The 26,763-nt window shown below is 39.5% G+C and overlaps 1 protein-coding gene across 5 annotated transcripts in view; it reads right to left on the bottom strand.

Annotated features, from left to right (window-relative positions):
* Window positions 1-6,423: 6,423 nt before the first annotated feature.
* PDE4D (phosphodiesterase 4D) overlaps window positions 6,424-26,763 on the bottom strand; it is a 370,375-nt gene continuing 350,035 nt past the window's right edge. For all 5 annotated transcript variants that reach the window (XM_052775619.1, XM_052775622.1, XM_052775620.1 and 2 more), the window contains 9 exons: window positions 23,816-23,909; window positions 20,093-20,265; window positions 19,008-19,106; window positions 18,754-18,918; window positions 16,900-16,999; window positions 12,944-13,098; window positions 12,298-12,420; window positions 11,617-11,799; window positions 6,424-11,020 (listed from right to left, as the gene is read on the bottom strand). In XM_052775619.1, coding sequence (XP_052631579.1) covers window positions 10,610-11,020; window positions 11,617-11,799; window positions 12,298-12,420; window positions 12,944-13,098; window positions 16,900-16,999; window positions 18,754-18,918; window positions 19,008-19,106; window positions 20,093-20,265; window positions 23,816-23,909 — 1,503 coding nt within the window. In that variant the 3' untranslated portion in view covers window positions 6,424-10,609. The remainder of the gene's footprint in view (window positions 11,021-11,616; window positions 11,800-12,297; window positions 12,421-12,943; window positions 13,099-16,899; window positions 17,000-18,753; window positions 18,919-19,007; window positions 19,107-20,092; window positions 20,266-23,815; window positions 23,910-26,763) is intronic.

The following is a 26,763-nucleotide window of genomic DNA, read 5'->3' as shown; positions in this document are numbered from 1 at the left end:
CACTGCCTGGCACCACATCTGCCCTGGCCTTGCAGTGCTGTTGAGCATTGCAGATCAGAGGCTGCAGTTTGCTGCAAACAGCATAGCACCCCACTCCCATTTTGGGAAGTAGGATTTAAAGACCCTTTAAATTTACAGACAATTTACAGACAGCACACTGTCCAGTGCTGGCTGGCTGCAGTCGCGGGGACAGTGATGCTGTATGGCGACTCACAGGAGCATAGCAGGTTTCCCTCCTGCCACGGCTGCTGCCAGCACCACTGGGCAGACTTTTGGGGGTGTGTTTCAGCCACAGGGCACTGGTGGTTTTCTGGGGGACCTGTCCCTTCAATGACTTCAGAACAGCTGACACCCCAACCTATGCGCTGCATTTAGCAATAAGCAGCTACTCTGGCGGAGCCCGGGCAAGTCTGCTGCAGCACTGCGTGAGCAAGAGAGCAACTGTGCAGGCTGAAACACGTGTATGTAACAGCCTCAGATCACAGTGGTGCTTTTTTTTGAGATTTGTAGCTCTTTAATCCTTTCCAGAGCAGGATAATGTCTGCGGTTGAGACATTCCTGGAGTGAGGCTTTGTTCCATGGTTTCCTCCCATTTCTCCTTCTCTCTCCTCAGTTCCCCCAGCCCCTCCATAGCTTTTCAGCACAAAGGCCCAAGTGCCTAGAGCACTGGGGGACTGTGGAGATCAGAGGACACAGCAGGAGGTTGTATCTCTGCTAAGAAGCATCAAAATCCTGGGCCGGATGGCAATAATCTCATTTCATACTTTCCCCCCGATTTTCTCTAAATTTCCTTGAAACATTTCCCCCTTCCCTTTCCTCACTTGGGTGTTGCCCTGAGGGTTTCATACTCAACTTCAAGGCAATCATAGACAGGCCATTTTTGGTAGGTTTCAATGAGATCTCATTACCTAATTGCACCTGTGGATAGCTTATATGAATACCCTTCAGCAAAACTGGAGGTGTTACAGTGATACTCTTCTCCTGAAAAAACATGCTAGCTGACACCTACTGTATCCTAAGCATGGCTCTGGCTCCTTCTACATACAGTTACTAACTTGTTTTATTAAATGGAAGTGTACCGGAGGGTGGCACTCACTGCCCCGTGCCTCCCCCTGCTCTGCATGGCACCTTGCCCTTTCCCGCAGCCGCCTGGTGCTGGGGGGTAGGAGGCAGAGCTCCCCAGGAGGGCATCTGCCACTCCTTCCGTATTTGGGATGCACCAGGAACCATCACGCTTGTTTAATGGACAGTACTTGCCAGGGAAATGATGCTCCAGCAAAGCAGCTCTTTCCTCTGGGGTCCAGGAGATGGCTGCTAATTGTTAAGGAGTGGAGTCCCTGTTCCCCCCACCCCCCACCAGGTAACACAGCCCACGCACCAGCACCAGCTGCCTACGTGTCTGTCCTCTACCTTTTGAACCCATAGCCAAATTTTACCACATTTAAGGGCCTAAATTTCTAATAGTTTCATGAAAATAAACAGCCAGCTGGAGGAGAAAACCCTCACGTGTATCTGCCTATGCAGCCATAGGCTCAGCCAGGAGCTTACAACTTCAGAAGAAATACCAGAACAGAAGAAAACCGGCCTCATAAGCTCTGCAACTCGCAGAAATGCGCAGTTGTCTTATGGCGAGTGTTCATCTCCCACTGAGGAGCCCCTGGAAGCGTGCGAGGAGGGATGCCGTCACACCACGCATCGTCACGCAGCCCAACACAGTGCTCTAGCATGTCTCCAGACAAACTGCAAAACTCTCCTCTCCTGCCAGCCAGGGAGAGTTTCTTCCAGTGCTGGCGGTGCAGTGCTCCCTCCTGCAGGGATTTTGGCACGGTGTTACCCAGAGAGCGAGAAGCTGGGGGAAGAGGCCAGGCTGTCCCCCAGTTGTCGGTTGTGGGGAGTGTCTAAGTAGTAAGTGCAGAAGGGAGGCTTTGCTACTCCTGAATAAGAGATGTAACTGCCTTCCTTAAGGATGAGGGAAGAGTGGTACATGAAGCACAAGCTCCAGGAGCTGGTGAGGCCACCCAAGTGCAAAGTTATTTGATGTACATGGAAGTGCAAGACACACGTTTGAAAATGCACACAAACATCTGTGCGTACAGCTTAGTCATACCGCAAGAGCAGAAAGCAGCAGCCTGCCTCCACGAACTGCGCCCATCCCTTCCTGCGACAGAGGTGTCTTCACCCCCAGCTGGATGCAGCCACGCTGACCAACACAGTGAACCAACCCTTTCAAACTCAGCTACCTGATGATGAGAGGAGAAGGCAACCCAAACCCAAACATAGGTTTCGGTAAGAGAAAGATGCAGACCAGTCCAGTCCTCATCCCCCTTGGCAGCCCAGCTGATGGGAGCTGTGCTCATTAAAAAAATGGGGGGGAGGCACATGTGCAATTACACCCCACTGTCTCAGTTCAGCTGAGGAAAACGGGGCCAACGCTGTGCTGCTAATGCAGGGTGACACACAAACGCTGCCGTGAACAGCACAATGCAATGGTCGGAGCGCTGCAGCCCTGTCTCCCCTCCCCACGTGGCTCACAAGCCCAGGACCTCACACGGGCATTAGAAGGGATGTGACTGCCAGCACCCCTAAATCCAGCGATGTCCTTTCCCTCCTACAAGCATGTGGGGAAGGAGCCAAACAACGCAGAAGGTTAAATGAGAGTATCGGGTCAGAGTGGAGGCTATCGTTAGAAATAGAGACAGAAAGCTTTTTGCCTGCAGAGAAAATACTTCACTATTTTTCAATAAATAGGGCTACTGCTTTTTGGTTTGAAACTTACTGTAATAGAAAAAGTCCTTCCAAAGAGCACCTCCCTCTCCTTCGCCCCCAACCCCACCATTTGCACAAAGGACAAGCCCATTCCCAGAAAAAGCTAAACCAAAGTGAACTGCACCTATCATTAAATATCCTGAAGGGGAGGACCTGTGGCACTAAGCAGTGTGTGGCTCCCAGCACACACAGCACATCGCTCGCTTCTGTCAGTGACATTTCCTCAGGTCCTGGTCCCCAGCGAGGTACCTGCAAGCACAAAGAGTAAATGAAACCAGCTGACGCAACTGTTCCACCCTGCACCCTGAATTTGTCACATCAGCTTCCAGTGATTTGGCTCCCGTGCCGGCAGCTGGCTTTGCCTGCTAGACAAAAAATGGACTGAGGGACTACTACATTTCTGTCCCCACATGATCAAACTATATCTTAACCTTCCCTTGGATAAGATAAATAGGTCATATTCCTGGAATCCTGCTAGACAACAAGATTCTGAGTTGTTAACTTATTTTTCCACTGCATTTTTTCCCCCCTCAAACTGCATCTCCAGGCATTGCTACCAAACCTGAGCAGCACCGTGATTCCAATCACACCCTTAGCAATACTAAAGGTTGTTTAGTCTCCCATTTACTGCTTCTCAAGCATTTTTTTAGCCCTTTTACAGGCACAGCTTTGTAAGGGATATTTCTCTGCAGCTGCCATCAGCACAGCATCATCACACACACGCTGTATCACTGATCCCTTGATAGTGTCTCACTTGTTAAATATTTCCCATACTCCTTATCCCCAGATGCATGTGTTTATTAGGGATATACTACCCCAGCTTATGGGGGGAATGAGAGAGAAAGTGAGAGAGCAAGCAAGATTGCTTTTAAGCAGGGCTAGGACTGCTTCTTTGTTTGCTGCAAGCTTTGTGGTACATGTAATAAATACACATACAATTTTAAAACTCCACAGCATGGGCCGCTTCTGTTCTTTCCACACCATTGCAAAGAGCCTAAAACCAAGAACTGCTTTATGTGGGAGGTTCACAGCCACCTGGATTATAAAGGCAGCTCTCCATCAGCTGGCCCTGCTCTTTTCTTCAGGGGAGGGGCACTGCTCAGCATCCCTGCACTCAAGTGATCCCTTGTATCAAGCAGGCTTTGTATCAGACTTCAACCAACACCACAGTTTAGGAGGTCTACCCCTAGCCGTGGTCAGGACAGCCAATGTAAACCACTAACCACAGTCTGAGAATGCAATGGGCTATGCACAGGTCTTAGTTTGGTCAACGCTGCAGTCAGTCAAGATTTTGAAAACTTTACAAGAGATTTGAAGTATTAGTTTTCTGGGGAGTTTCAAGTGTCAGAAGGTACTGAAGTTTTTAAGCCACCTTTAACTGTCTCTGTCTAGCCCCAGGTAATGATGGCTTACAGGCATTTGCTGTAAGCCAAGTCCTACACATGTACAACACACATGCCAACTGCACTTTGATTACTACGTGCTGCATAACCTCTTTTTCCAGCCTTTTTCAGCTAAACAATGGTCTCTGCTGCATATTAGAGATGCTGACACTGTAGGCATCTGAACTCCATGGATGCTGGAGGACAGGTTATGGGCTGGTAGGAGTGAGAAGTTCAACATTTGGACGTAACCAACCGTGCAGTGTGACTGCTGAGTTTCTGATCTGCATTTGCTGTCTGCACAGCTCATCAGCACTAGACAGTTAATGCTATCTGGGGCCACGCGTCCTGTACCTTCTCCCTCTCACACTCACCAAGGGCTGTTTACCCAGGTATGATGTCGTCACCGTCCTCCTCCTCCTCCCATGCTAAGGGCTTGTTTAGCAGTGATAGTCATCCCACATTTTTAGTCTTTAAAGCTGTGCTGAGCTCTGCTTTGTATCAAACGATTCTTTATTTTCTAAATGTCCATTTTAAATACATATATAGTTCTTACTACCACAGTAACTCCAAGGACCTCAAAATACTTGCTTTGTGAGAAGGAAAAAATACAGCTTTGAACCTGGGGAACTGAGACAGAATCACACTCAAACTCAGTTCTCCTAATGTCCGTATATAAGCCATGGGATTGCCTTTGACAAGATGAGATTATTTTAGCTAGAGGGTGCTTCTCCCTGACCAGGTTTTGTTCCCAATTTGTCACTCTGATTTCTGTTTGGACTTCCTCTCTCCCTTTACTACTTTTGCAGATTTCTCAAGCAGTTTGATAGGAGGAAGCTGGGGATTTTCTTTACCTTGCAGGCTAAACTAAACTGAACTAACTAAAGGCTTTTATAACATCTTTGAACATTTTCATTCATGTTTTTTTTTTTCTTCCTGAAAAAACTAAGCAAAATTATTCACAGCTGGTAGAGAAATTGGGCTGGTCATTCTAGTAAACACTGTGTGCTAGCAGCTGTGACTTGTTTTCAGTGCAGCAGAGAGATCAAGCAAATGAAGTTGCAGCTATTCAGACTATTTGTCTCATTAGGAAATAGAGGAGTCGGGCATTAAAAAATATATTCAACTCCTATATCAGCAGCTGGTTGCAGTGAAACAGGGGATCAATTTCGGTTTTGCTCTGAAACTTGCCTATTCTGACACATTAATGCCAAGCACAGAGACTGACAAAAGTGCTGCCAGAGGATGTAGGAAGCAGTAGGCTAATCCTGGCCAGCTTCGGACTCACCACATGCACAGCTGTGGTACCCAAGATCATTACTGAGAAGGTTTCGGAAGTGCCATCAAGAATTTGGGATTCCTGCTTCCCTTCATAATAACCATGATGTATGCAAACCATTTTCCCATTAGGGCTGCTGGGAACATGTGAGGATGAGCCTGCCAAGAGCAACAGGCACCACCTGGTTTATCGGCCCCGCTGTGCTGAGCGCAGCATCCTTCATCCTCCCAGCACAGCACTTAGCAGCCGCTTCTGCCACCAAGGTGTGATTAAAAAGGAGTCCTACGGATTGGTACTCTTTGCAAACTGACCCCAAACCAAAGAAGGATCTAACAGACTTAAGGAAAAAAGGGACATTGAATACAAAAAAATTCTATCAGAAACTATTTTCGGTTAAGCAAGCAATCCCCCAAACAACAAAACCCTCACTCTGATCAAGGAGAGGTATGTGAAAGTCACTTGAAGAGCTGGACCTGCATTAAGACCACAGTTCTTCTTCAACGCAACAGCTGTCTTTTGTGAATTTTATTTTAAAAAAGAATTTCTTTTAATCATCCATTTAGAGCAGAGATTGTCTGGTCAATATTTAACTATCGCACTCTTTTTTATTTTTCTTTGTGGTATCCCAGGGTATTGCTCCTCTAGGCAATCTGTAGTCTTCTAGTTTCTTTAAAGCTGATGTTTTGTTTTCTCAGGATAGGCTAGGCTGCTTTTGCCACTGAAGACAATAGTAAAACTTCCTGGAAACTGAGATTAAACACCTTTCTATATAACTATATAGCACCTCTGTGGATTAGACTTCTTTATGAAGTACCACATTTGGTTGACTTTTCTGATTTACCCCCACTTTATTTTGTGTTATCTATGCAAAACAGTATGATGACAAAAACACAGTAATCAAATTATTCTGGAAATATGCTTTCTCTTAAGATGTCACAACTATGGGATGTATGTAAAAAAAAAATTAACTTGCAAAAGAAAATCAAATACAGTAACTAGGCAGAATCAACCCATGCTTTTATTTCCATTGCATATAAAATTTCATATGAAGGTATTGATGTACAGTACTATCCCATAGGCTGTAAGAGAGGCTAAGAAACCAGTGAAAGAATAGTCATGTGCAATGTTCACACAAGTTGCCACTCTCAAGACATCCCCAAAGGAAAAATCAAATTAAAACAATAACAAAAAATTGTTCAGGATTTCTGTTGTTATAGTGTCCCTTTTATACCATTTAAAACAAAAGCAATCGATTTCCTTTGGGCCAGGGCTGCTAAAATCTACAGTTTGTGTCAAAAAGGAGACTCTGTTTTTCCTCGAAAAAGAATCTCTCCTTTCACAAAGAAGTCACATGCTACAAGGGCTGGGCATCGCTGGAATGGAGGAGGTATTTACCCCGCTCTGGCAAATTCATTGGTATCAGCTCTAAGTAGTCTGACAAGTGACAACATGCCAAGTCAAACAGCGAGAGATGCTCAGTCCAACCTGCAAACCTAATACTAGTGTTACTGATCCAAAGGTTTACCACTCTCCTGTAGATCTAGTGCATTATGCTATACACACCTGTACAAAGCCTTAGATACATCTATATAAAATAAAACTTTGGCTGCTTATAACACTAATATTGGTGTTGGAAAGCATTTCCAAGATTAAAGTTGTCTTCTGCCCTACTTTATCGATTCTGCTTATACAATGATAATTTGTGCTACTAAATAAAGAAGGGATATTACAGACGATTGTAAAAGTGTATGAGTTATACCCTTTTAATTCTGATCACTCCATTTCCCAATATGCATTAAAATCAAATGCTTATTAGAGATGCTTTCCAAAGCTGTTTCAGTGCAATTCAGTACTGAAATACAGCATCAATTTTTTTTTTTTTTGAGCAAAAAATGGCTGCAACAATCCCTGATGTTAGCCTGTAAAAAGACAATCAGATGGGCAATACAATTATATTGCCAGATGTCTGGAAAAGCTTGAACTTCCAGTAGGGTCATGAATGAAAACTCATTGTAGTATCATGCATATTAGCTTGTACAAGTAACCCCATCAGTTAGCAACTAAAAATATGGTAGAAATGCCCAGCCCTAGCCCCACAGCTACCTTACTTTCAAATGCAGCAAAACAGAAGAAAATATTGTTTAAAGTTAAGGCACAGCCCTGGGACCAAAGACCTGCAGCTTTTTTTTATTGATATATCTTTATGTATTTTATACTTTTCTTGAATCTTCCATAAACAAGCTCTAAGGTGACACTGAATATATTACAGGAGAAAAAAATGTACAAGGAATATGTATACACAATAATCATTCTCTCACCAAGAGTTTCCAAAGATAGCAACACCACCCTGACAAGGATGATGTTATAGTAAGAACCGATAATTTACAATTAACATTACAGTATGTACATTACAATAAATACATGGTTGTAAACAGAGACAAACAAGACTGCATTACAGGTAAGGTCATTTGGTGAGAAAAATGCATGGCACAAATAAATAATACATTTGAAAAGAACTATCAAAGCCTTCTGTAAAATCCATTTCATTCAAGTTTTTTAAACTTCTGAATGCTTTTTCTTCTATCTATATTCTTTCATTATTGTTTTTTAATGACACAAAACAATTTAATTCAAATACAGCATTATTGAGTACAGTAACTTGCAAGCTAAAGTGTACTGTTATAAGCAAGGTGAATTTTCTTTTTTCCCCCACTCAATACCCACTCACTGCATTTACTTATGGCAAAAATATTCAGAACACATAAAGCCACTTGTAAATTGTATTGTTTTAAAGCAGTGTACAATGCTAAAACACACTTTGGCAAAAGAGGAAAAAAGATTGTACAGTGCATTATATCCCCAGTTCTAAGAAATGATAGAATTTTCAATTATTTGATTGTCCACATGTATGTATATGTATCTCCATATGGTTATTCTTTTCATTTACTTTCAGTTAGTGCAGATACAAAACCTTTCCACATCCCTATTGGTTATTTTGGAATTTATATTGCTTTTCCATTATTAAGGTTCCAGGCACTCTTGGGGATTGAAAGGATTTTTAGATGGAGCAGGTTCAGGAAGAAATGATGAAGAACAAAAAAACCAGTCAAAAACTGAAAAAAACCCGTAAGTTCTCTTCATTCTCTTTCCTCCTTCAGCATCTTCTGTGCTAAGGCCCTGTGAGAGCTAAAGGTTGAGAAAACTATGACCTGGATATAGAAGAATGCAAAATGCATTTAAAAGCTGAATTATTAGCCAATTGTTTTTAAACAGGTTTTTATTCTACATCTCAGACACTTAAAAAATCCCCTGTATTCATAGTTGCAAATTTACTACAAAATGAATCCAAAGGGGAAATAATAGGTGTTGCTATCTTTTGTAAAGAATCATTTTGATACTGTCATTTTACCAGAATTTTACAGAGTGGGAGTCTGCTAGCTTCCCTAGGCAACTATTTCCCATCTTCTATGCTCAAAACTACAATTTTAATAAAGAGTAAAGTGGAGGAAATAGATTTCTTTCTTCTTTCACGTGACCAAACAACAGGACTGGAAAATGACAAATATGAACTCCTACCTCCCTTTAACCTTCCAAATTACAGAAGCTTTCAGTACCAATCAAACTGAAACGCAGGATTCCCTCAGCACAAGGTGGATAAGGGATGAAAAGATCTGAGATTGAAATAATGTGGAGTGAACTACAATTCTCATGATGCATTGCTCATTTACTTAAAAACATAGAAAGACAAGACTGACCTGGCTCTTCCTGCAACAAAGACACAAAAAAATAAAGCTCATCATTATTTTTATGTTGTACACATCTCAGATTAGCAAATCGTTTAACTAGATAGCTGACATAGATAAAAAGTTATTAAGAGAGTCAAAATTGGAAATATTACATTAATGCTTTTTTCACCAGAACAAATATTCCTTACGTTGTATTAGCCTGTTCTGACTCAACAGTCTATAGGTCCCAGCCAAAAATGATCTGGAAACATGTTTCAGAGGGACGAATTTTATTAGTAGAGAAGAAGAGCTGCTTTCATATTAAGATGACAATTCATTACCTTTCTTACGGGCTCTAGTCCTGCAAATCCACAGCTTACTGGTCCCAGTTGGTATCACTGGGACCACTTCTTGTAGTAAGACAGAATTCGCAGGATCAGTTCGCTATGAGGGCAAAAGCACAAGTTAAGTTCCTCTAATACGTTTGGGAAAATTGTGATGAAAAACAAACGAACAAAAAGCTATCATACTGAAAGAGTTTTATGTAACATAAAGGATATTCATGGAACTCACTAATATATAAAATAATAGACTTACAGCTCAATATTACCATGAGATTATAAGGTGCAAAAAAACAGAAGGAAAGGAAAAAAACCTAGAAGTATTATCCAGTGTAGCACAGATTTGTACTGAAAACTTGCAAGTTAGTCTTTGGAAAAAAAATAACTAGTGGCAGATGAAGTCTGAAAGTGTTTTTCTTTAAACAGAATACCTCAGTACATTTAATGATAGAAGTAAGCTCTACAAAAGATCTCTCTTTTGCATACTATACAAATTGCGGAGGTTAGTGCAACTCACTGGGTCACATTTTTTTCAGTCACATATTAGGAAGACTTGAAATTAGAAATTTATGCAATTTCCACAGCTCATCTTCCTATTGGTAACAGAATCATCTTGTGTCCCATCATTTATGTGCACTTTGTTTTCCAGAAGGAACCTCAGTTTATTTTGTTTCCTCTCATGATGAACATTATCCAATGCTTTGCTTTTGAAATACAATGAATTCAAAAACTATCAAAGCATACCAGCATTCACTTGGCAGGTGGTACTCCTCTGAAAACATTTGCTTTATTTAATCAAATCTGCCAAATGGAGAGCTTATTAAAATGTAGTTTATGGATGTTATCCCCCCTGTTTTCGGATGCCATGGAGGTGAAAATTCTGGTTACAATATTCCTGAGTGCCAAACTGAGTCATCAAGGTCAGTTTTGATCAACAAACATTCTGGCAAGATGACAGTGAGTTGTGACCATGGTTGTAGCATATGACATACACTTTGGAAACCATTACCTAATTAAAAAGCAAACAACAACCAAAAAACCAAAAAAAAAACCCCACAGAGAGAAAGAAGAAAAGAAAGGGAGAGGGCAACAGAGAAAGAGACTGAGTCTTCATTGTTACGTGTCAGGAGAATGGTCTTCTACCACACAAGGCTCTGTCTGGTTCTCCTCTTCTTCTACTTCTTCCCCTACTTGCTCATCAAGAGGAATTTCAGTGGATTCTGAATCCTGGGTGCAAAGAGTCTTGGAGTCACTGCAGCTGGTGTCTTCTTCTACTTGACTTCCACTGTCTTTTTCGGTGTCTGACTCACCATCTTCCTCCAGTGTTAGCTCAAACTGGAATTTTTCAGTTTGGCCCTGCCTACCCTCTTCCTGGTCATCAGGTGCAGGAGAGGGACTTTGAGGGATTGTGCTCTGGTACCATTCTCGATTGTCCTCCAGTGTATCTAAGATATCCTGGGCATCTGGGTGAACAAGATCTGCCCACGTCTCCCACAGAGGATGAACAATGTAGTCTATGAAACCCACCTATTTCAAATAACACAAAATTAGGATGACCTCTTATTCACAAAGAAATAAACAACTATGCCTGTAAGTCATGTAAAGTATGAGAAATATAATGTTAGTAAGAGACACTAGACGCACTACCCTTACTGGTGGCTGAAAGGAAACCATGCTGGTTCATATAGTAAATAGGGTCTTCTACATTTCAAAAGTCTGATTCAGGATATTGGATAAGGACTTGGAAAGGATTTGGTTTTCAAATGAACTGTTCATTCCAAACAACTCCACTGCATCTAGTGAGCCAAACAGCTGCCTTACATTTAATTCTGTTTTTGAAGGAAACCCTAATGAGCAGCTGTACAATACTCTCTTTTGATGTGCATGCTACATTGCAGGTCATGACAGTGATGGAATCCCTTCAGCAAACACACTGCCATGCACTGTGTTTTCACAGTAAAAATCTCAGCTCCCCTCACTTACTACTCAGGAGCTGAATTAATTAACTAGGATGAAAAAAGGGAAATAGTGCATTCAGAAATTAATCAAAACATGGCTATGCACCATCCTTTTATGTTAAAATGTCACACTGTGTTATTTAACTGCCTACTCAAATCAATTACCTGTGATTTTTCTACAGATGCATTGTGCTTATCACACATGGGACTTATCTCCATTCCCCTCTCTCTTTCACGATCTCCTTGACGGAAAAACTCCTCCATTATTCTGTCTGTCCATTGGCGGTAGAGATGGAGTGGCTTGGTTGGATTGCTTAGATCTGCGCAGTGCACCATATTCTGAAGAACCTAAAATAGATTGAACACCTGTGGTGTTATTACTCTGGAGAAAAACAGCTCCTTTTCCATTTACACTTTCGGTGGCTGTGAAACAGAATCTTGAAAATACATGTAGTGCAAGATTTATTCTAAAAAGCAAAAACTTATCTGCTTGGGTGTTTTTCACACTTGAAGTAATAGCCATGAACTACCTTGCTTCTGCTGCTTCTGCCTGTATAAGGGACAGAAAATCTTTAAGGGAAAGACCAACCAGGTGCTGATAATTTGGAGGGAAGGCCAAGGCCTCATTTAGTCCAGATGTACTCTAGCACCTCGTTACTCTCTCAGAGAGGACACTCAGTACCTAAGTATTTCACAGGTAGGAAACATAAAAGGATGTAGAAGGAAGGTAGTGAGTCATGGTGTGAGAATGGACAGCTGACCTAACCCATGCTGGTGAATGGGCAGGCCAATGTTATTAAGGATGTAAGTTAATAAAAGTGACCATCTGCAGATGAGTTTTCTTACCTGAATCCTGTCTGAATAGTTATCAAGAAGCAGGACACCAGAACTGGTCACTTTTTTGGTTTCAACCATAGTCTTCAAATCAGCCAATAGATTCATATGCTTAGACATGTCTGTTGCAAGTACCTTGAAAGAAACAAATAAATGAATATTACGTAAATTGTTCTACTGATTTTTAAAAAAATCTTTGAACATATAAACAGTTCTGGGGGCACCCATAACTCCTGTGCCTAGATACACTATAAAAGTCTGAGTCCTGTATGTCATTACTGTCCAAAATAGTTAAGTTTTCATTTTGGTTATTTTAAGAATACGATAAAATGATTGTTCAGGATTATCTGATTCTGAACAGATCAGCCTAAATTCATCATCAATTCAGTAGCAAATTTCTAACTGTGGTGGTGAAATGGCACACATGTCAGTACGAAAACAGCTTGAAGCAGGATTGTATACCTTCTAAAAAGGTACAGATATTTATTGAAACTCAAATGAACCCACTATTCATGTTTGGATAAGACAGAATAAAACTTCAAACTTTTACTTCATTGGTTATGGGTCTAATGACATGTAATTTATCATAAAAATGCTTCTGTGCTTCATTATTCAATTTGCTAGCACTATGGAAGAGGGACTCTCAAGCAGAACTCACAATGTCAATGACCATTTTCCTCAATGATTGCCTCTGTTTTTTGGTCAAATTCTGGAAAATGTCACAATTTTCTTCCTGCAGCAGCTTGAAGCCCACAGCTAAGTGATGATTCTCCAGTACTGATGAGTCATTGTACATCAAGGCGAGTTCAGAATCTGCAATAACAATCGCACGGCAGAGTGTTACTAAAGCCTCTGCTTCTACCAAATCCCTTAACATTTTTCAAATTCATTACATTTGTAACAAGATTTACAGATGAACTTTTAGAAACAGAGTTCCTTTAGTTCACACAGTGTCAAAAGTTACAGAATTAATGACTGAATATCTTAACAAATCAAGGCAAAGTATCTTGAGGAAAATAAAGAAAACATTTTGCAGTGAAGCATGTACGTGTGTCTGGAGTGGCAAGTTAGAAAAAATACAAGGAAGGTATTTTTCAGAATACATTTTCCTATCTGTATGAAGTCACATGGAAAATACTATATGCACAAAGACACCTAAACTAAAACACACTCTGATGTTTTCTCTTCTCACGCCTCTCTCCATCACGACTACGAAAATTCCATTGTTTAAGTCAAGTTGTAGCTATCCAGCACTCGGACCTGGGAATACACAGCTGAGGCTTTGCTGCAGGTCAAGCAGAGAGCACGCATCTTGGTTTTCAAACCATGTCCTTCTGCAGTGAGCTAAGGCTCTCAGATGCCTACCCAATTAGGCCTATTGGTCATTAGTCCATGACAATTTGGTATTTTGAAAGGAGGCTGGTAGGATGGTAACAGTTACGCTTCTGGTCTTTTTCTTGGAAGGTCACGTGGGTTGAAAATGCAAGTAGTGGCCTTGTCTACTGCTTCATACTTGAGCATGGTCAATGCCTGATGCCGTAATGCTGCCTTCTCCAACAGAAGTATTCTTGACTCTGTCACTCCCAAGAATAACATATAGCTTCCTAGCAATGCCTGGGCTAAGGCACACATGCAAGGTCTGCATTTGTCTGTTTAGACCTGCTGAACAGGCAGCTCTGACAAATAAAAGCAGTTACAACCATTTTCTGCACAGCTTTAGCTTCTACCTGGGGATACCACGCAGTCAGCTTGTGTATGTTTTAAGACACAGCTTACAAATGAATCTGTCATAAAAAACAAATAGTTTTTATGCAATCACACTTGTCATGTGTGATCTTAACTTCTATTTATTACAGCTGTTCTATCCTAAATCTAACCATATGTCAGTCTATTCTAATCTGTGTCCACTTTTATCTTCTTTTACAGCAGCTTTGTTTTAAAATCCCTCTGGCTCAATGGGGTGCCTATAAAAGCTCTGCTCCTCAGAATTCATTAGTCTCATTATCCATTCTCCTGCTATTTTCCTCTCCTGTCTTGAATACATCGACCTTTTGAATAAGGAAACACTTCCTCTACCTTTCCTTATCCTGACGGCAGCAAAACAGAAAAAGGAAAAAGAAAGCGAGTTGGTCAAATGATCTCTCTTTCATCTTTCACAGAACATTCACAAAGCTTGTCTACTTGTTATTTTTCTTACAAAGAACACAGGCGCTCGTTTATTTCCCTGTCAAACAGCCTTCTGATGAGCCCCAACTGCAGAACACTCAACATTGCCAAATACTCTGGAAGGGCTGTAGCTACAGACAGAGCTAAAACATGCTCAATGTTGTAATGGAGGTGGAAATGGAAGGAAGTTCCCCCTTGGTAATGGTAATCTCTGTAACACATTATAAGCTTCAAAAGTATTTGTCTGGAAGGACAGAGTTACAGTGATCAAATAAGCATCTCCTCTGATGCTAATACAATCCATATTTGTTCGTTCTTTAATAGCATTCAAGAGGGATCAGATTTTTAGACAACCGTGTAATAGACTTTAAATCCTTAAATAGGGAAATAATATTCAGAAATATCACGTGTGAGTAATTATAAAGAATAAGCTGAAATATGGCAAATATATACATACTTTAAGTAACTTTAAGTCTATTATGCTTTTTTAAAATGTATTCTTATACTTCTTACTGAAATGTTAATACTTTGTACGGTTCACTGGAAAACAAACCTAGGTGGAAGCAAATGATCTTCTAAAAGTTAGGAAAATGTAGGATTTGAGACCTGAATTAGGTGGTCTTTTATCTCTGTCTCTGTCCCTACAGTTTCTTCCTTGTACACAGAACAAATCAAAAGGGATAAAATCCCCTTTGTCTCCTTCAGCTTGGCAACAGCAGTTCCAGTTAGTTACTTGATTGACCTGGCAGCCTTCTCTATCGAAAGCTGAATTGAGAAAAACAAGACATTTCTTCTGAGCCACTAAATAAGCAGCATCAGAATCACTCCTAACTTAGCTGAATTTCAACTGCCTACCTAAAAGTGAAAGCTGTATGTATCACTACTGGTCCCTTCAACTAGCCAGTCATCCTGCTTAAACCTAAACAACTTGGTGGTTTCCCCGTAGCACCTCAGAGCCATGAATATATCCTGATACTCAATTTCTGATTAAACAAATAAAAACTTTACTTACATATGCCCACTCTTAAGAATTCAGGTATTACACGCTGTTTTGTGCACAAAGCTTGATTCGCTCCCTTCCTATACCATGCTGCTGAACTGTATTGGTTACCAATAAAGCAGCAGAAATCTAGAGTCAATCCCAATCCTCCTCCATGCAGATGAGTCATCAAATTAAATTTCACTACAGGGTGGCCCTCAGGCCATTAAGGCAAGTAAGATTAGATGCAGGCTGAACTGGAGTGGAGGTCTTATTTGAACATACAGCAGCAATGAGTCAGAAGAGGAGCTCCCTTCTTCAAACTGTACTGCTGATTTGGGGTCATGCTATTTTAGCACCAGTGCAATAGATTAACCCAAGTGCAGGAATGACAGTATCTATAAATGTGCAACCAGATGGGTCAAATACACAACCCTAGGTATGTTTCTGTTTCTGTAGCTTTTTCTTCTTATGTGCTTGGATTATTAGTATTACTTCAACTTTTGCATTTCTGGGTCAGTTATCGTAAAAGGAGAAGTTGTCAGATGGCAAAAGAAGTAACATCGTATGACGGAACTTGCACTGACCCTACAGTGTGCTACCCACCTATAACAGTAACATACGCCACTGAAATCAAAGCAGGTTACACTGGGGCAACGAGCCATTCAGTAAACGTGTCATGATCAGGTCCAACAAAGCTAACATTGTTTTTCTTCTAGTGGAAGAATAAAGAGGGGGGGAGAGATTCATGCAATGCTGCAGAGAACAGCCTTGAGGAATGCAGAACAAGTACACTGGGTTTCAAATTTGGAGATGACATTAGGGTCTCATTTCATTAGGGCTTTTTTCCTCCACACATGGAGTGCCAGCAAGAGACTCACCAAAAAAAAAAAACCAACCCCAAAACCCCAAAAACCCAAAAATGTCCCCTGCAGGGACAGGCTAAGAAAATTCAGTCCACAAGGCACGAGTGTGCAGAGATCAGAAACCAAGTACAGCAGCCAGGGAGAGACAAAGATGGGCCTGCCAGTCTTCTTGCTAAAAAGAAACTTGCTTTCTGAATTTCTTAAAAATGTATGGCTATCCTTAGTCACATCATACATTTCCAATACAAACACATAAATTGCTGTCTTCCTTTTTTTTTATTTAATCATCCTTCCTTTTTCTCCTACAACTTTATTTATTTAATGTAAACCAACTGACTTCCGGAAGGGGCCACATCCAATACACTGAAACAGTGCCAGGTTTATAGTTCATGTCTTGGTAATTCTTGCTAGGGGGTACTATGTAATTTATTTCTAAAGTTACAAGAAATGCAAAATAATAACCAGGTTAAAATACAAACACCTATCTATTTACTGAGAAAAGTTACAGACAGAAGCAAACAAGGAATGAACTGTGTATTTTTCAGGTGCTATGTGCAGATCTTGCAGCAAGTTTTTGAGAAAACCACTGAACATCAAACTTACTTGTGTTGATAAGAAACTGGTTTGAAACCCCAGGATGATCTACATCATGTATTGCACTGGCAAAAATTGCAGCAAGAATCTCCAAATCAGTGAACACTGCCTACAAAATCATGAAACAGAAATGACAATCACTAAACAATGAAAAAGTATTTTCAATAAAAAGGACTCTACTTTGAATCTAGATCTGAACCAGCAAAATATATTTGAAATATATCACGGATCAGAACAGATTTTACATACAGACTATCACAACCTTTTGTATAATTGTCAATTACATAGAATTTCATAAATATTTCAAGTTTTGCTAACGTAAAATGATCCTTACTTCACACTGACAGCTTCACTACTTTCCATAACTGAAGTTTTTTCAGCTTCAGTCTGCAAATAAATCCACTTTTATTAGATCATTAAATACAGATTAGATCATTAAGTACAGGTTTCTAACTTATAGCACAAATTGAAGTTAAAAATTTCAGCCTGATTCCTACGTATTGTCCTATATTTGAAAGACGCACATCTCCTAAATGATGCTAAAGAAAATGGTGACAGACTACAAGGCATCTTACTTAACATTTACTGACTTTTCTTCTGTATGAGATTATTAGGAAGATAGGAAGAGAGGACTGCAATGGACCTGGCATGTCACTGAGCCCAGTCCCCTGTTGTCACAAGCATCCACATTATATAATTGCTTTCATAATTGATCAAGAACAGCTCAGAAGTGTGCAGGTCAGCAGTGGCACTAGGCAGACATTGCTATTTTACTGGCTAAAGCTCTGCTAAGAACAAGGCCATGAAAAACAGTTCATCTGGGAAAAAAACTGAAAATGCTACTGATGACCACTTCAGCTGTTTGGTGAAGCCAGTGGTGATTTAAGAACATAATCTGATTTTTCTTCTTGAGATAAAATCTTTCCCAAAAGAATTCCTGAGTCTTGGAGGATCGAGACCTGCCAACAGTCTTAAGGTCCACTTATAATGCTCTTTTCAAGAAGAAAGTAAAGCAGAAGCATTCAGTAACATGAAAGATTGGTCATTATGAAAAAGAGTCAAAATGCAGCCCTCCTTGAAAATGAGGGCAAATCCTTCTGAACTACTAAAATTTCAAGTGCTTGCTTTATCTGCCTATTTCCAACAATTTACTGGGATGTATCTATTTTTGCTATACTAAGACCCGAATTGTGCTTAATAAAGGGAAAGTAATCTCCATCTTTCCTCCACTTCCTTCTACTTCAAAGATTGACTCACTTTCCGACAGGAGAATTCCTCAGGAAAGAACATATGAAATGTTATCTTTTTCCAAACAATTTTGAAATATTTATGGGGAAAAAAAAAAAGATAGTCCAATAAAAATTTAGTACATATTCCACTCTGCCTGAGAAACAAACACAAAAGTAGCCTTTCAGGACCAGAATAAATATGGACAAGATAAAAAAATAAAAACCAAAAGGCCCTACTGAGGGAATCCCATTTTATCACTATCTTTCCTAAGCTATTCCACTAATAGTGGTCAGTGAGAAACCCATATGGGAAATAATGACAGAACAGAATGTAGTATTAATAATGAGATGGTGGAAACAAGTTATGCATTGTGTTACGATGAAAAACGTTATGACAGGACAAATCTGCATGATTTAAAAGAACATGTGACAATTTCTGCACAATATTTACATGTAAATAAGCTTTGATCCTCACAAAATATCTTTAAAAGAGCAGAATTCATGAAATGAATGAAATGTTAAGATTTGTTTTAAAAATATTGCAGAAACTAAGGTATTTAGTATTTAATTTAGAAGAGTCTTAGTATGTCCCTTTCTCTCATGCCTGCCTCTTTCCCACCTCAGCATAGTTTACCTCTAATGCTGGGGTTGATAGCAGGACATGGGTTGACTGAACAACATCTGCAGCATGTATGTTATTGTGATATGCCACATCTGCATGGTAATGGTCTTCTAGGGTCATCAAGTAAGTTATTAAAGTATCAACTGGAATCTTAAATGTTTTTAACAAGTCCCGTTCCTAGAAAAGGAAAAGAGAAACAATTAAGATTACAAAGCACAGAAGAATCCCTAAAATAAGCAAAAAGCAGCACGGCTGCTGCTACTTGCCTGAAAAATGGTGTGCATGATGACTGTTAGAGGTCTGTTTCCAGATAACTCTGCTACTCTGAAAACCTGAAGGCCCCATTTGTTCACATCTTCTAGTTCCTAGAGCAGAACCAAGCAATAAACATGTTGAAACCTAACACACAAATTACAGTGATTTCTGACTGAAACAGCTACACACAGCAGACCTGTGAAGATTCAAACCTTACCGCTATGATAGTTATATGCTAAACTCTGGAAGGGGGAAAGCTGCTGCTACTAATCTTGCAATATTTGAATTTGCAGCTACCAACTTTTCAGATTTTAATTCACTAAGCAAGAAAGAGTGCCTCGTAAACGGATTGCTCCAGAGGGAAAAATGCTACAGTATCTTGAATGAGCTGGACTGACACACTTTGCTATCTCACTGCCCAGTGACAGCAGAGCTCGGCAAGGAGGAAACCTCCAGAGATGCTGCAGTTCTGCTGCTGTCTCCCTGGTTCTCAGAAACACTTTTCAAATATTGGGGAGATTCCTGAAAACATAAGGATAGGCATATTTCAAAATGCAAAACTCTAAAACTAAATGAATAATCACTTTACACCAGTTTGAGATTATTGCCAACTAGTTAGCTGCTGGTGCAAAAATCATAGGAAATTACACTAAAAACAGAAACACAAATTATGTACATAAAATGATAAAGCTAAAGACAGGACCTGCAAGGATACTCTAATGCTATATACCAGTTGTACCTTTTAAAAAAACATAGGGCTGCTATGTATTTTCATTCCTGTGACAGTATATGGTATGTTTACTCTTCATTCTTCAGGTATTATTTATGAAAAAGCAGCTTTATTAATGCATACACAAATGGTAATTTACATTCCATCTCCATATGAAATCCTGTTCATGCAGAAGTTAACCCTTATGGCCCGATTCTGATTTTACTTGTTATTATTCCACTTCACCAAATTTATATTATTTTAAGCGAGACCAGCCTTTAGTGCTACAGCTTGAAATCAGTGATTATAAGCAGATGATGGAATAATACTGACAAGTCCTCTATTTTAATTCAGTGGTTTAAATTCAAGGATTTATATATTCTCTACCTTGGCAAGAACATCTTCTTGGTCTGTTTTAACTCCAAATCTGGGAATACTGGAATTAGTTAGGCTGGAGCTGTGCATCAATTTTTTGACTCCACTGATCTGGGACATCGGCCTCTTCTTTTTCTCTTTCTCTTTCTGCGTTGGAGAAGGAATTTCAACTTCATGTTGTTTGTCTTCAAAAGAATGAAGAAACAGAGAATAATTTTTGAAGGTATTACAAATATTACAAAATTCACTGTTGATTTGCATCTTATGGATATTGTAATTCCTAACAAAACTTTTTTTATTTTTATGTTTGGAGACTTTGCAACAGATACTTCTTATCAAGAGCAATAAAAACAGGAAAAGATAAACATAGACCTGTAACTCAGTATAAGGAGATCTCTATTTTACAAATTGCCTCATTATTTCTGAACTGGCTTTATAAGTGACTTGTGACTGTCTATTTTCCACTTCTCCTGCAGCCCCAGTGCTGTAGAAAGGGGCAATCCTTTCATTATAAAAACGCTGTTACAACTGCAGAGATCTAAACTTCCGTTTTGCAAGAGAATTTAAAATTTCTTCTTTTCCAGGAAAACCACTCTCTGAAATGGCATTTCAAAAACAATCAAAACAGTATCTCATGTAAACCTTTGACAAAACATTTTCAGGACTTGAAGGACCTAATACTTGGGGACTGCTCCTGTTTGTGTTAAGACACTGTACAACTCAGAAAGCCTTTTGCCAGCTACATCTGCAAGCGCTTTGGATGTAGAGGCAGTTCACCCCAGCAATGCAGTGCATTTCTGCACCTCCCAACCAGAATAAGTAATACTGACAAAAGGGCTGTTTTGCTAAAAACCAATATTTTGCTATGGGCTTTTGCCTCCATAGCAGTATCATCGGCATCACTTCATATACCTCATCAATGTATGTGCCAGCAAAACTTCAGACAAGGATTAAACTGAGCGTAAAGTACATTTAGGGAATTGCCAGCTGACTGCTGCAGAAACAGTATGGGGGTGTGGGGCATTGCTGACATCTGTGGTCCCCAAAGAAACCCAAGTTAGTGCAACAAAGGACTCTCCTGCCAAAACTGCTAAGAATTTGCATTAATTTTTTTCTTTTTATTCATACTATATTTCAACATAGAGTTTTAATGACTCCCTCTAAACTACCTCTTCTTTGCCAAAAAGTACCCGCACCTTTTCTAGTCCTCAAGAAATATTCCAGCAAAACCAGGAAAATCCAGAACAGATGTTTCTAACACAGGAGCCTAGCAAAAACTATGATTTAAAAAACACCTTAGAACAAAAGAAATTAAAAAAAAAAAGAAAGAAAGAAAGAAAATTTGAGCTCTTTAAAACATGTCTATTTTTTCCTTCCTGCAGTAGTCATTTTCAATAAAGACACTGAAACCAGACAAGGATAGCAAGTCCACAATTACCAGATTGTTATTGTGTTTGCTTCTTCACTGCCTTTCTTTTTCCCATTTTTTTAATTACCCTTTAGCAGCCACATTTACTGGACGCCTCAAATTCCAAACAAATCACAGCGAAGAGGAGACTGTGGAAATGTCATCAAGCTTTAGTCTGCAGCACTGAGTTCCCCAATTGCCCCCGCCATACTTCAGCACTCTCCTCACAGGGACAATCAAGAAAAGGGGGAGGCAAAGCACTGCAGTTCTTGACTGGTGCAAACCGACAACAGATGAGGAGCAGTGACTCGTGTTCCTGCTTTGATATTTATAGTTTCAGTCACATGCACAAAGTTTAGACCCATCAAAAGGAGGTTCGTAAGCCAAGCTGTCAGATTAACTCAAGTGAAAGGAAATGTCTGTCTGAACAACTTTAGATCTCCAGAGGAATTCCACAGGACTGCCTCTGCTTTTGTAACTATGAGCACACAGGGCAAAGGATCCTGCGGCCATCTGAACATCCAGAAAAGACAGCTTGCCATTTTGACCCTGGTTACGCTATGCTCATTGGCAGGTTCTCTTAAATTTTCTGTTCATAGGAAAACAGGTTAATGACAATGAAAAATAAAAACCTTGCATATTATTATACTCAATGCAGGAGCCTTATTCTTACACAAGGAATATATTTGTTATCATTATGAATAACTTCATACATGTCATACAGCCCTACTTGGAAAAACAATTTTTTTTTTTTTTAAGAATAAGAAGAACAGAAAAACTTGTTTTCTCATGACATGTTCCTAACTTTGAAATGTGAGAAAGTCTCTAGATGTTCAGGAGATACATTATGTATTAAAAAAATTAACTAACTAGACTCATTGACATTTTCTATGGTGAGAACGTTTTTCCTCTTCACATTGTTGCTCAGAACCTACATACTTAGACTGAGTATTTTGAAAATACTCTATTTAAGCAATAATTCTGTAGATGAGATGTTGTACTCCTCTTGCACCTACAATTTTAAGTATCCTAGTTTTTCATTCAGCCACAAAACAGTACCCATGGCTCAGTAATTAAGCAATTGCCTTTCCAGCCCTCTTTCTGCTTAAGACTGACATCTCATGTGAAAGGCTGACAGATCCATTTCCTTACCCTGCCAAAACGAGCCTTAAGTTTTCAAGTAAATGCAAGCAGAAATTGGTATCTCAGTCTCTTCAACCTAAGTGGGTCATCTTCTCAGGCAACTGTACACTGTGACTTTCAGGGCTCCTGAAGCTGTGCAATATTGCTTCTCCATGACAGAAGCTCATCCCTTTCTCCTTGTTGTCTGAAACCCTGCTGTGCCGCAGTGCTCAGGCACACTACTGCAATCATGGGTAAACTAAACAGACACATTAATCGATCCATTTAGGATATGGTGATAGGCAGGATAAAATGTACTTTAAGAACCCCGCTTCCTCCAAAAAACACAAAAAGCACCAGCTATGGTATCTCACACAAATAAAACAAGATGTATCTTAACATGTACGACTGGTGCTTTTTAAAGTACTTGTTATCCTAATTTAGATGTACTCAGCTGTGCCTCCCCTTAAAAGCACAGTCTTTAGGAACCAATGGTGTTTTGTTCAAAATATGTTTGACATTGGTATATTGTCTTTATCTTCAATTTTTATTCATTTTCACCAGTTTTAGCAAAAAAAAATATATACTTCCTTCTGCAAAGCCACAGAGGAGGAACCAGACTCTTTGTAATATTGTGTTGAGCTTTTTTTAATGCTCACATCCCACCATGCCAAGCTGTTGAGGCGGCTCTTCCAAACTCTCCTGGCAGCAGTCTGTTCAGATGTTGACTTAGTCACATCCATCCACCCACTCATGTGCAGGCAGGGAATACCAAACCATCAGAACTGTGTGCTACGAGAGTTTAGGAAGTTATGTGTGCTTCCAGCACACTGAAAACTCTTTGCGGTAACTTTCAGAAGGGAAACAGAGTGGAAGAATTCTTTTTAACATATAAATAATTAATTATGTATTAATTTCTTAATAATGTAGCAATATAGTAGTGGTAATGTTACGTGAAAATATGTATATGAACAGTTATCTCTAATTACACACACAGGGAAACCACATACACAAACAAACTGAGCTGTGAGAAAATGGATCTAACATGATCTCTCTGTTCAAACACTTAACCATGAGATACTAAATGTAGTTTCTGAAAACAGAAAAATAATATGGAAAGCTACTTGCTTTTAAGCTCTATCACACACCAGAGAGAGATAAAAAAACCAAAAGGCAGAAAGGTTAACTCCCACCATAAGTCTTACCTAAAAACGTGTTTGATATATATTCTGAGACCTGATTGCCTGACCTGCTCATTTCAGATAGGTGGGTTAGCTCCCGGTTGAGCATTCTTTTAAACTGGAAAACAAAACAAAACAAAGAAGCGTAAAGTTAGCAATCAAGATGTATTTTAGTTAGGATGAGAAAATGCAGTCACTTTAGAATTGGGAAAAGACATGACATTAACAATATATACTAAACTAAGATAACTAAGAAAGCAAAAATCACATGTAACATCAACCTACCCTACTAACTTATTCGTGGGTTGGACAACACAATTCTGAACCTCCTAAAATACACTCCACAGTGATTCAACCACTAAGGCACAGGGTCCTACTAGTAACTGAAAACTATAAAACAAATGTATACACACAAATAGTTAGTATTACTCTTTTCAATTTTTCAATTTTATTTTGGAGAGAAAATACAAATGTATTTACATGGGACCCCTTCCCTACTAGGGTTTTCTTATCATATTTCTGAATTAATCTATTTGTGCATTTTTTTCAATTCCTTTTGTAATATTGCAAGTTTACCTTACCTCTCATCATTAATCTACTAAAATATATTTGACAGCACTGCTCAAAACAATCAAAGTATCTTATTGATTTCCTACACAGCAATATGAATAAAGCTAGGTTTTGTTTTCTCTGACTTAAAATTGTTATACTGGATCAGCCCAATGACTTGGCCATTCCACAATCTCAGAAAATTGTCAGTATCTGTATGAAACATCAGAACAGAAAATACCCATCTGTGGAAACACCTTCCTTCTCCCTCTAAGTTAGCAATTCACTCTAGGCACTCTGTAGGATAGAAGTGGATATTAACATTCCACAAAATGTGTAATTGATTAGATACTCATCACTGAGCCTTCCTTGAATCCTTCTAGACTCGAGGGTTAAATGGTAACTTGTGGCATTATGTTTGACAGGTTTATTGCATAATACAGCTCTAGCTATCCTACATGCATTTTCATTGACTATAGCTCTGCCTTGATGTTCTCAACAAATAGAACTCAGCGGTATTTATTAGCGATTCAAACAACTCTTGCCAATGTAAATTAGCATCCGTCACTACTGAATTTTACCTCCCATTGTGCCATCCTTTAATTTTGTTGTTAGATTTCTCAGTTCATCTTTTCTCTTAACAAAGCAAAATGATTTGTGCCATTTTCAGAATCACCTTTCACCTTGTAATAAATAGTCACAACTGGGTGAACATCAAGCAATAGCTATCCTTAGTATATATCCCTGTAAACATTCCTCTATGTTGAAAACTGGTAATTTATTATTCTATATGAGATAAAGGACTAGACTAAACATTAACCACCTCCTTTCCATCCCATTGGAATCATCAAAGCCCTTTTTTCAAAGAGGCCCTGCATAGCGAAAGGTGCTATCTTCTTCACAATGTCTTTGTAAGTCACCAATTACCGTATGCTCACAAGGTGCCAAATAAGAATTACCTTTAATATAACACTCTAACCATTAGCTACTGCATTTTCCTGCCATCTTGACATGCCATCAGCTCAGAAAGTTCCTGAGCTACAGACTGAATCCTACTTTAGTCACAAGCCAAAGGCTCAGCTTTGATCTCAGATAGAGCCGTGTCCTAGCAAGTGCTCAACACATTTCTGAAAATTAGAACCATACTGCAAATACAGCTACACATACTATGAACTACAGGGCTATACATTCTGCATGAAAACAGTATCAATCTCTATAGTGAGGTCTGAAGTTTGTTGCCAATGTCAAATGTTAATAAAACAAGTCAAGCTTGCCAAGCAGTAAAGTGACTGGTCCAAAAATCCTAAAGAGTATTTTTAAAAGCCTGTCTCTATTTTAACACACACTTAAGTCACACTTGCTCACACTTGCATGCTTTTTCTTCTGTACCCACAATGGTGAGAAAGTGAATTATTTAAGGCAAAACCTGAAGATCTCATGGAATGGCTTGTGTCTAGATGGTATCCAGAAACTGCAGGTTTAAATTAAATATCGTGTCTAGGAATCTTAATAAAATGTCAGAAGTTGACACAATTGCATTAACTTCTAGGCATGTCATCAGTATACCCAATATTCTCTCTTCCTTAATTTAATGCAGCTAGTTCACTGGATCCCAACTAAATAGGGCCTTGTCTGTCTGGTTGTTTCCTAGTAAACTGATTCAGATGATGCCCAACTTTGTGATGCCGTTTTTGCTGCAGAGCAACGTTACTGGGTCACATTCCGCATTTTAGATAAAGACCATCTAGTCACCACTGGTATGTACTCTTCAGGAACTCTGCTTGAAAGTTTCCCAGCTTTGAAAGGAGAACGAATTAAGTGTTTGTTTGCACTATGCTTTTTCTGCACCTACCTGACACAACAAATAGGAAGGACTTTTTTTTTTCTCCAAATCATAAATTTAATTGCAGGGAGTAAGCAGGGAGAACGTTTGTTATTGCATATTGGGAAACACCTTGTGGAACTTAGGGAGTATATATTCTTTAAGAATTTCCAACTAAATATTTATTGTATGGATGTCCACAACAAACGGAAGGTGCATGGCAGTCTTTTCTAATGCTATATTCCCCACTAGTCTGATGTAAAGCCTTGTCTTCCCACCTCCCATCACCCCATAAGTCACCACAACATAAAAGCTCAACCATCAGCATGAAACCTGCAGAACAGTTTCTGTTGCTGCTGAACATGGGTGTATAGTAAAACAAGTCCCCCAGCTGCTGCAATGCCCTCCTGCTGACAGCAAATTCAATGAGAGAAGCCTTTGTCTTTGAAGAACTATAGCAGCGTGATTACCTCATACTCTTTCACATGTTGCTGACGCCACAGCAACAAGACTTTAATTGACATTTATTTTGAAAACATCTGGACTAAGCAGGAGTTTAGAGAACTGTTTTGATTTTCTAATTATATGACAAAGCTTTACG

This window comes from Harpia harpyja, chromosome Z, assembly GCF_026419915.1.
Source record: "Harpia harpyja isolate bHarHar1 chromosome Z, bHarHar1 primary haplotype, whole genome shotgun sequence".
In the NCBI taxonomy this organism is placed as follows: Eukaryota; Metazoa; Chordata; class Aves; order Accipitriformes; family Accipitridae; genus Harpia; species Harpia harpyja.
The sequence above is the reverse complement of the archived record's forward strand: the minus strand, read 5'-3'. Positions and strand labels throughout refer to the sequence as shown.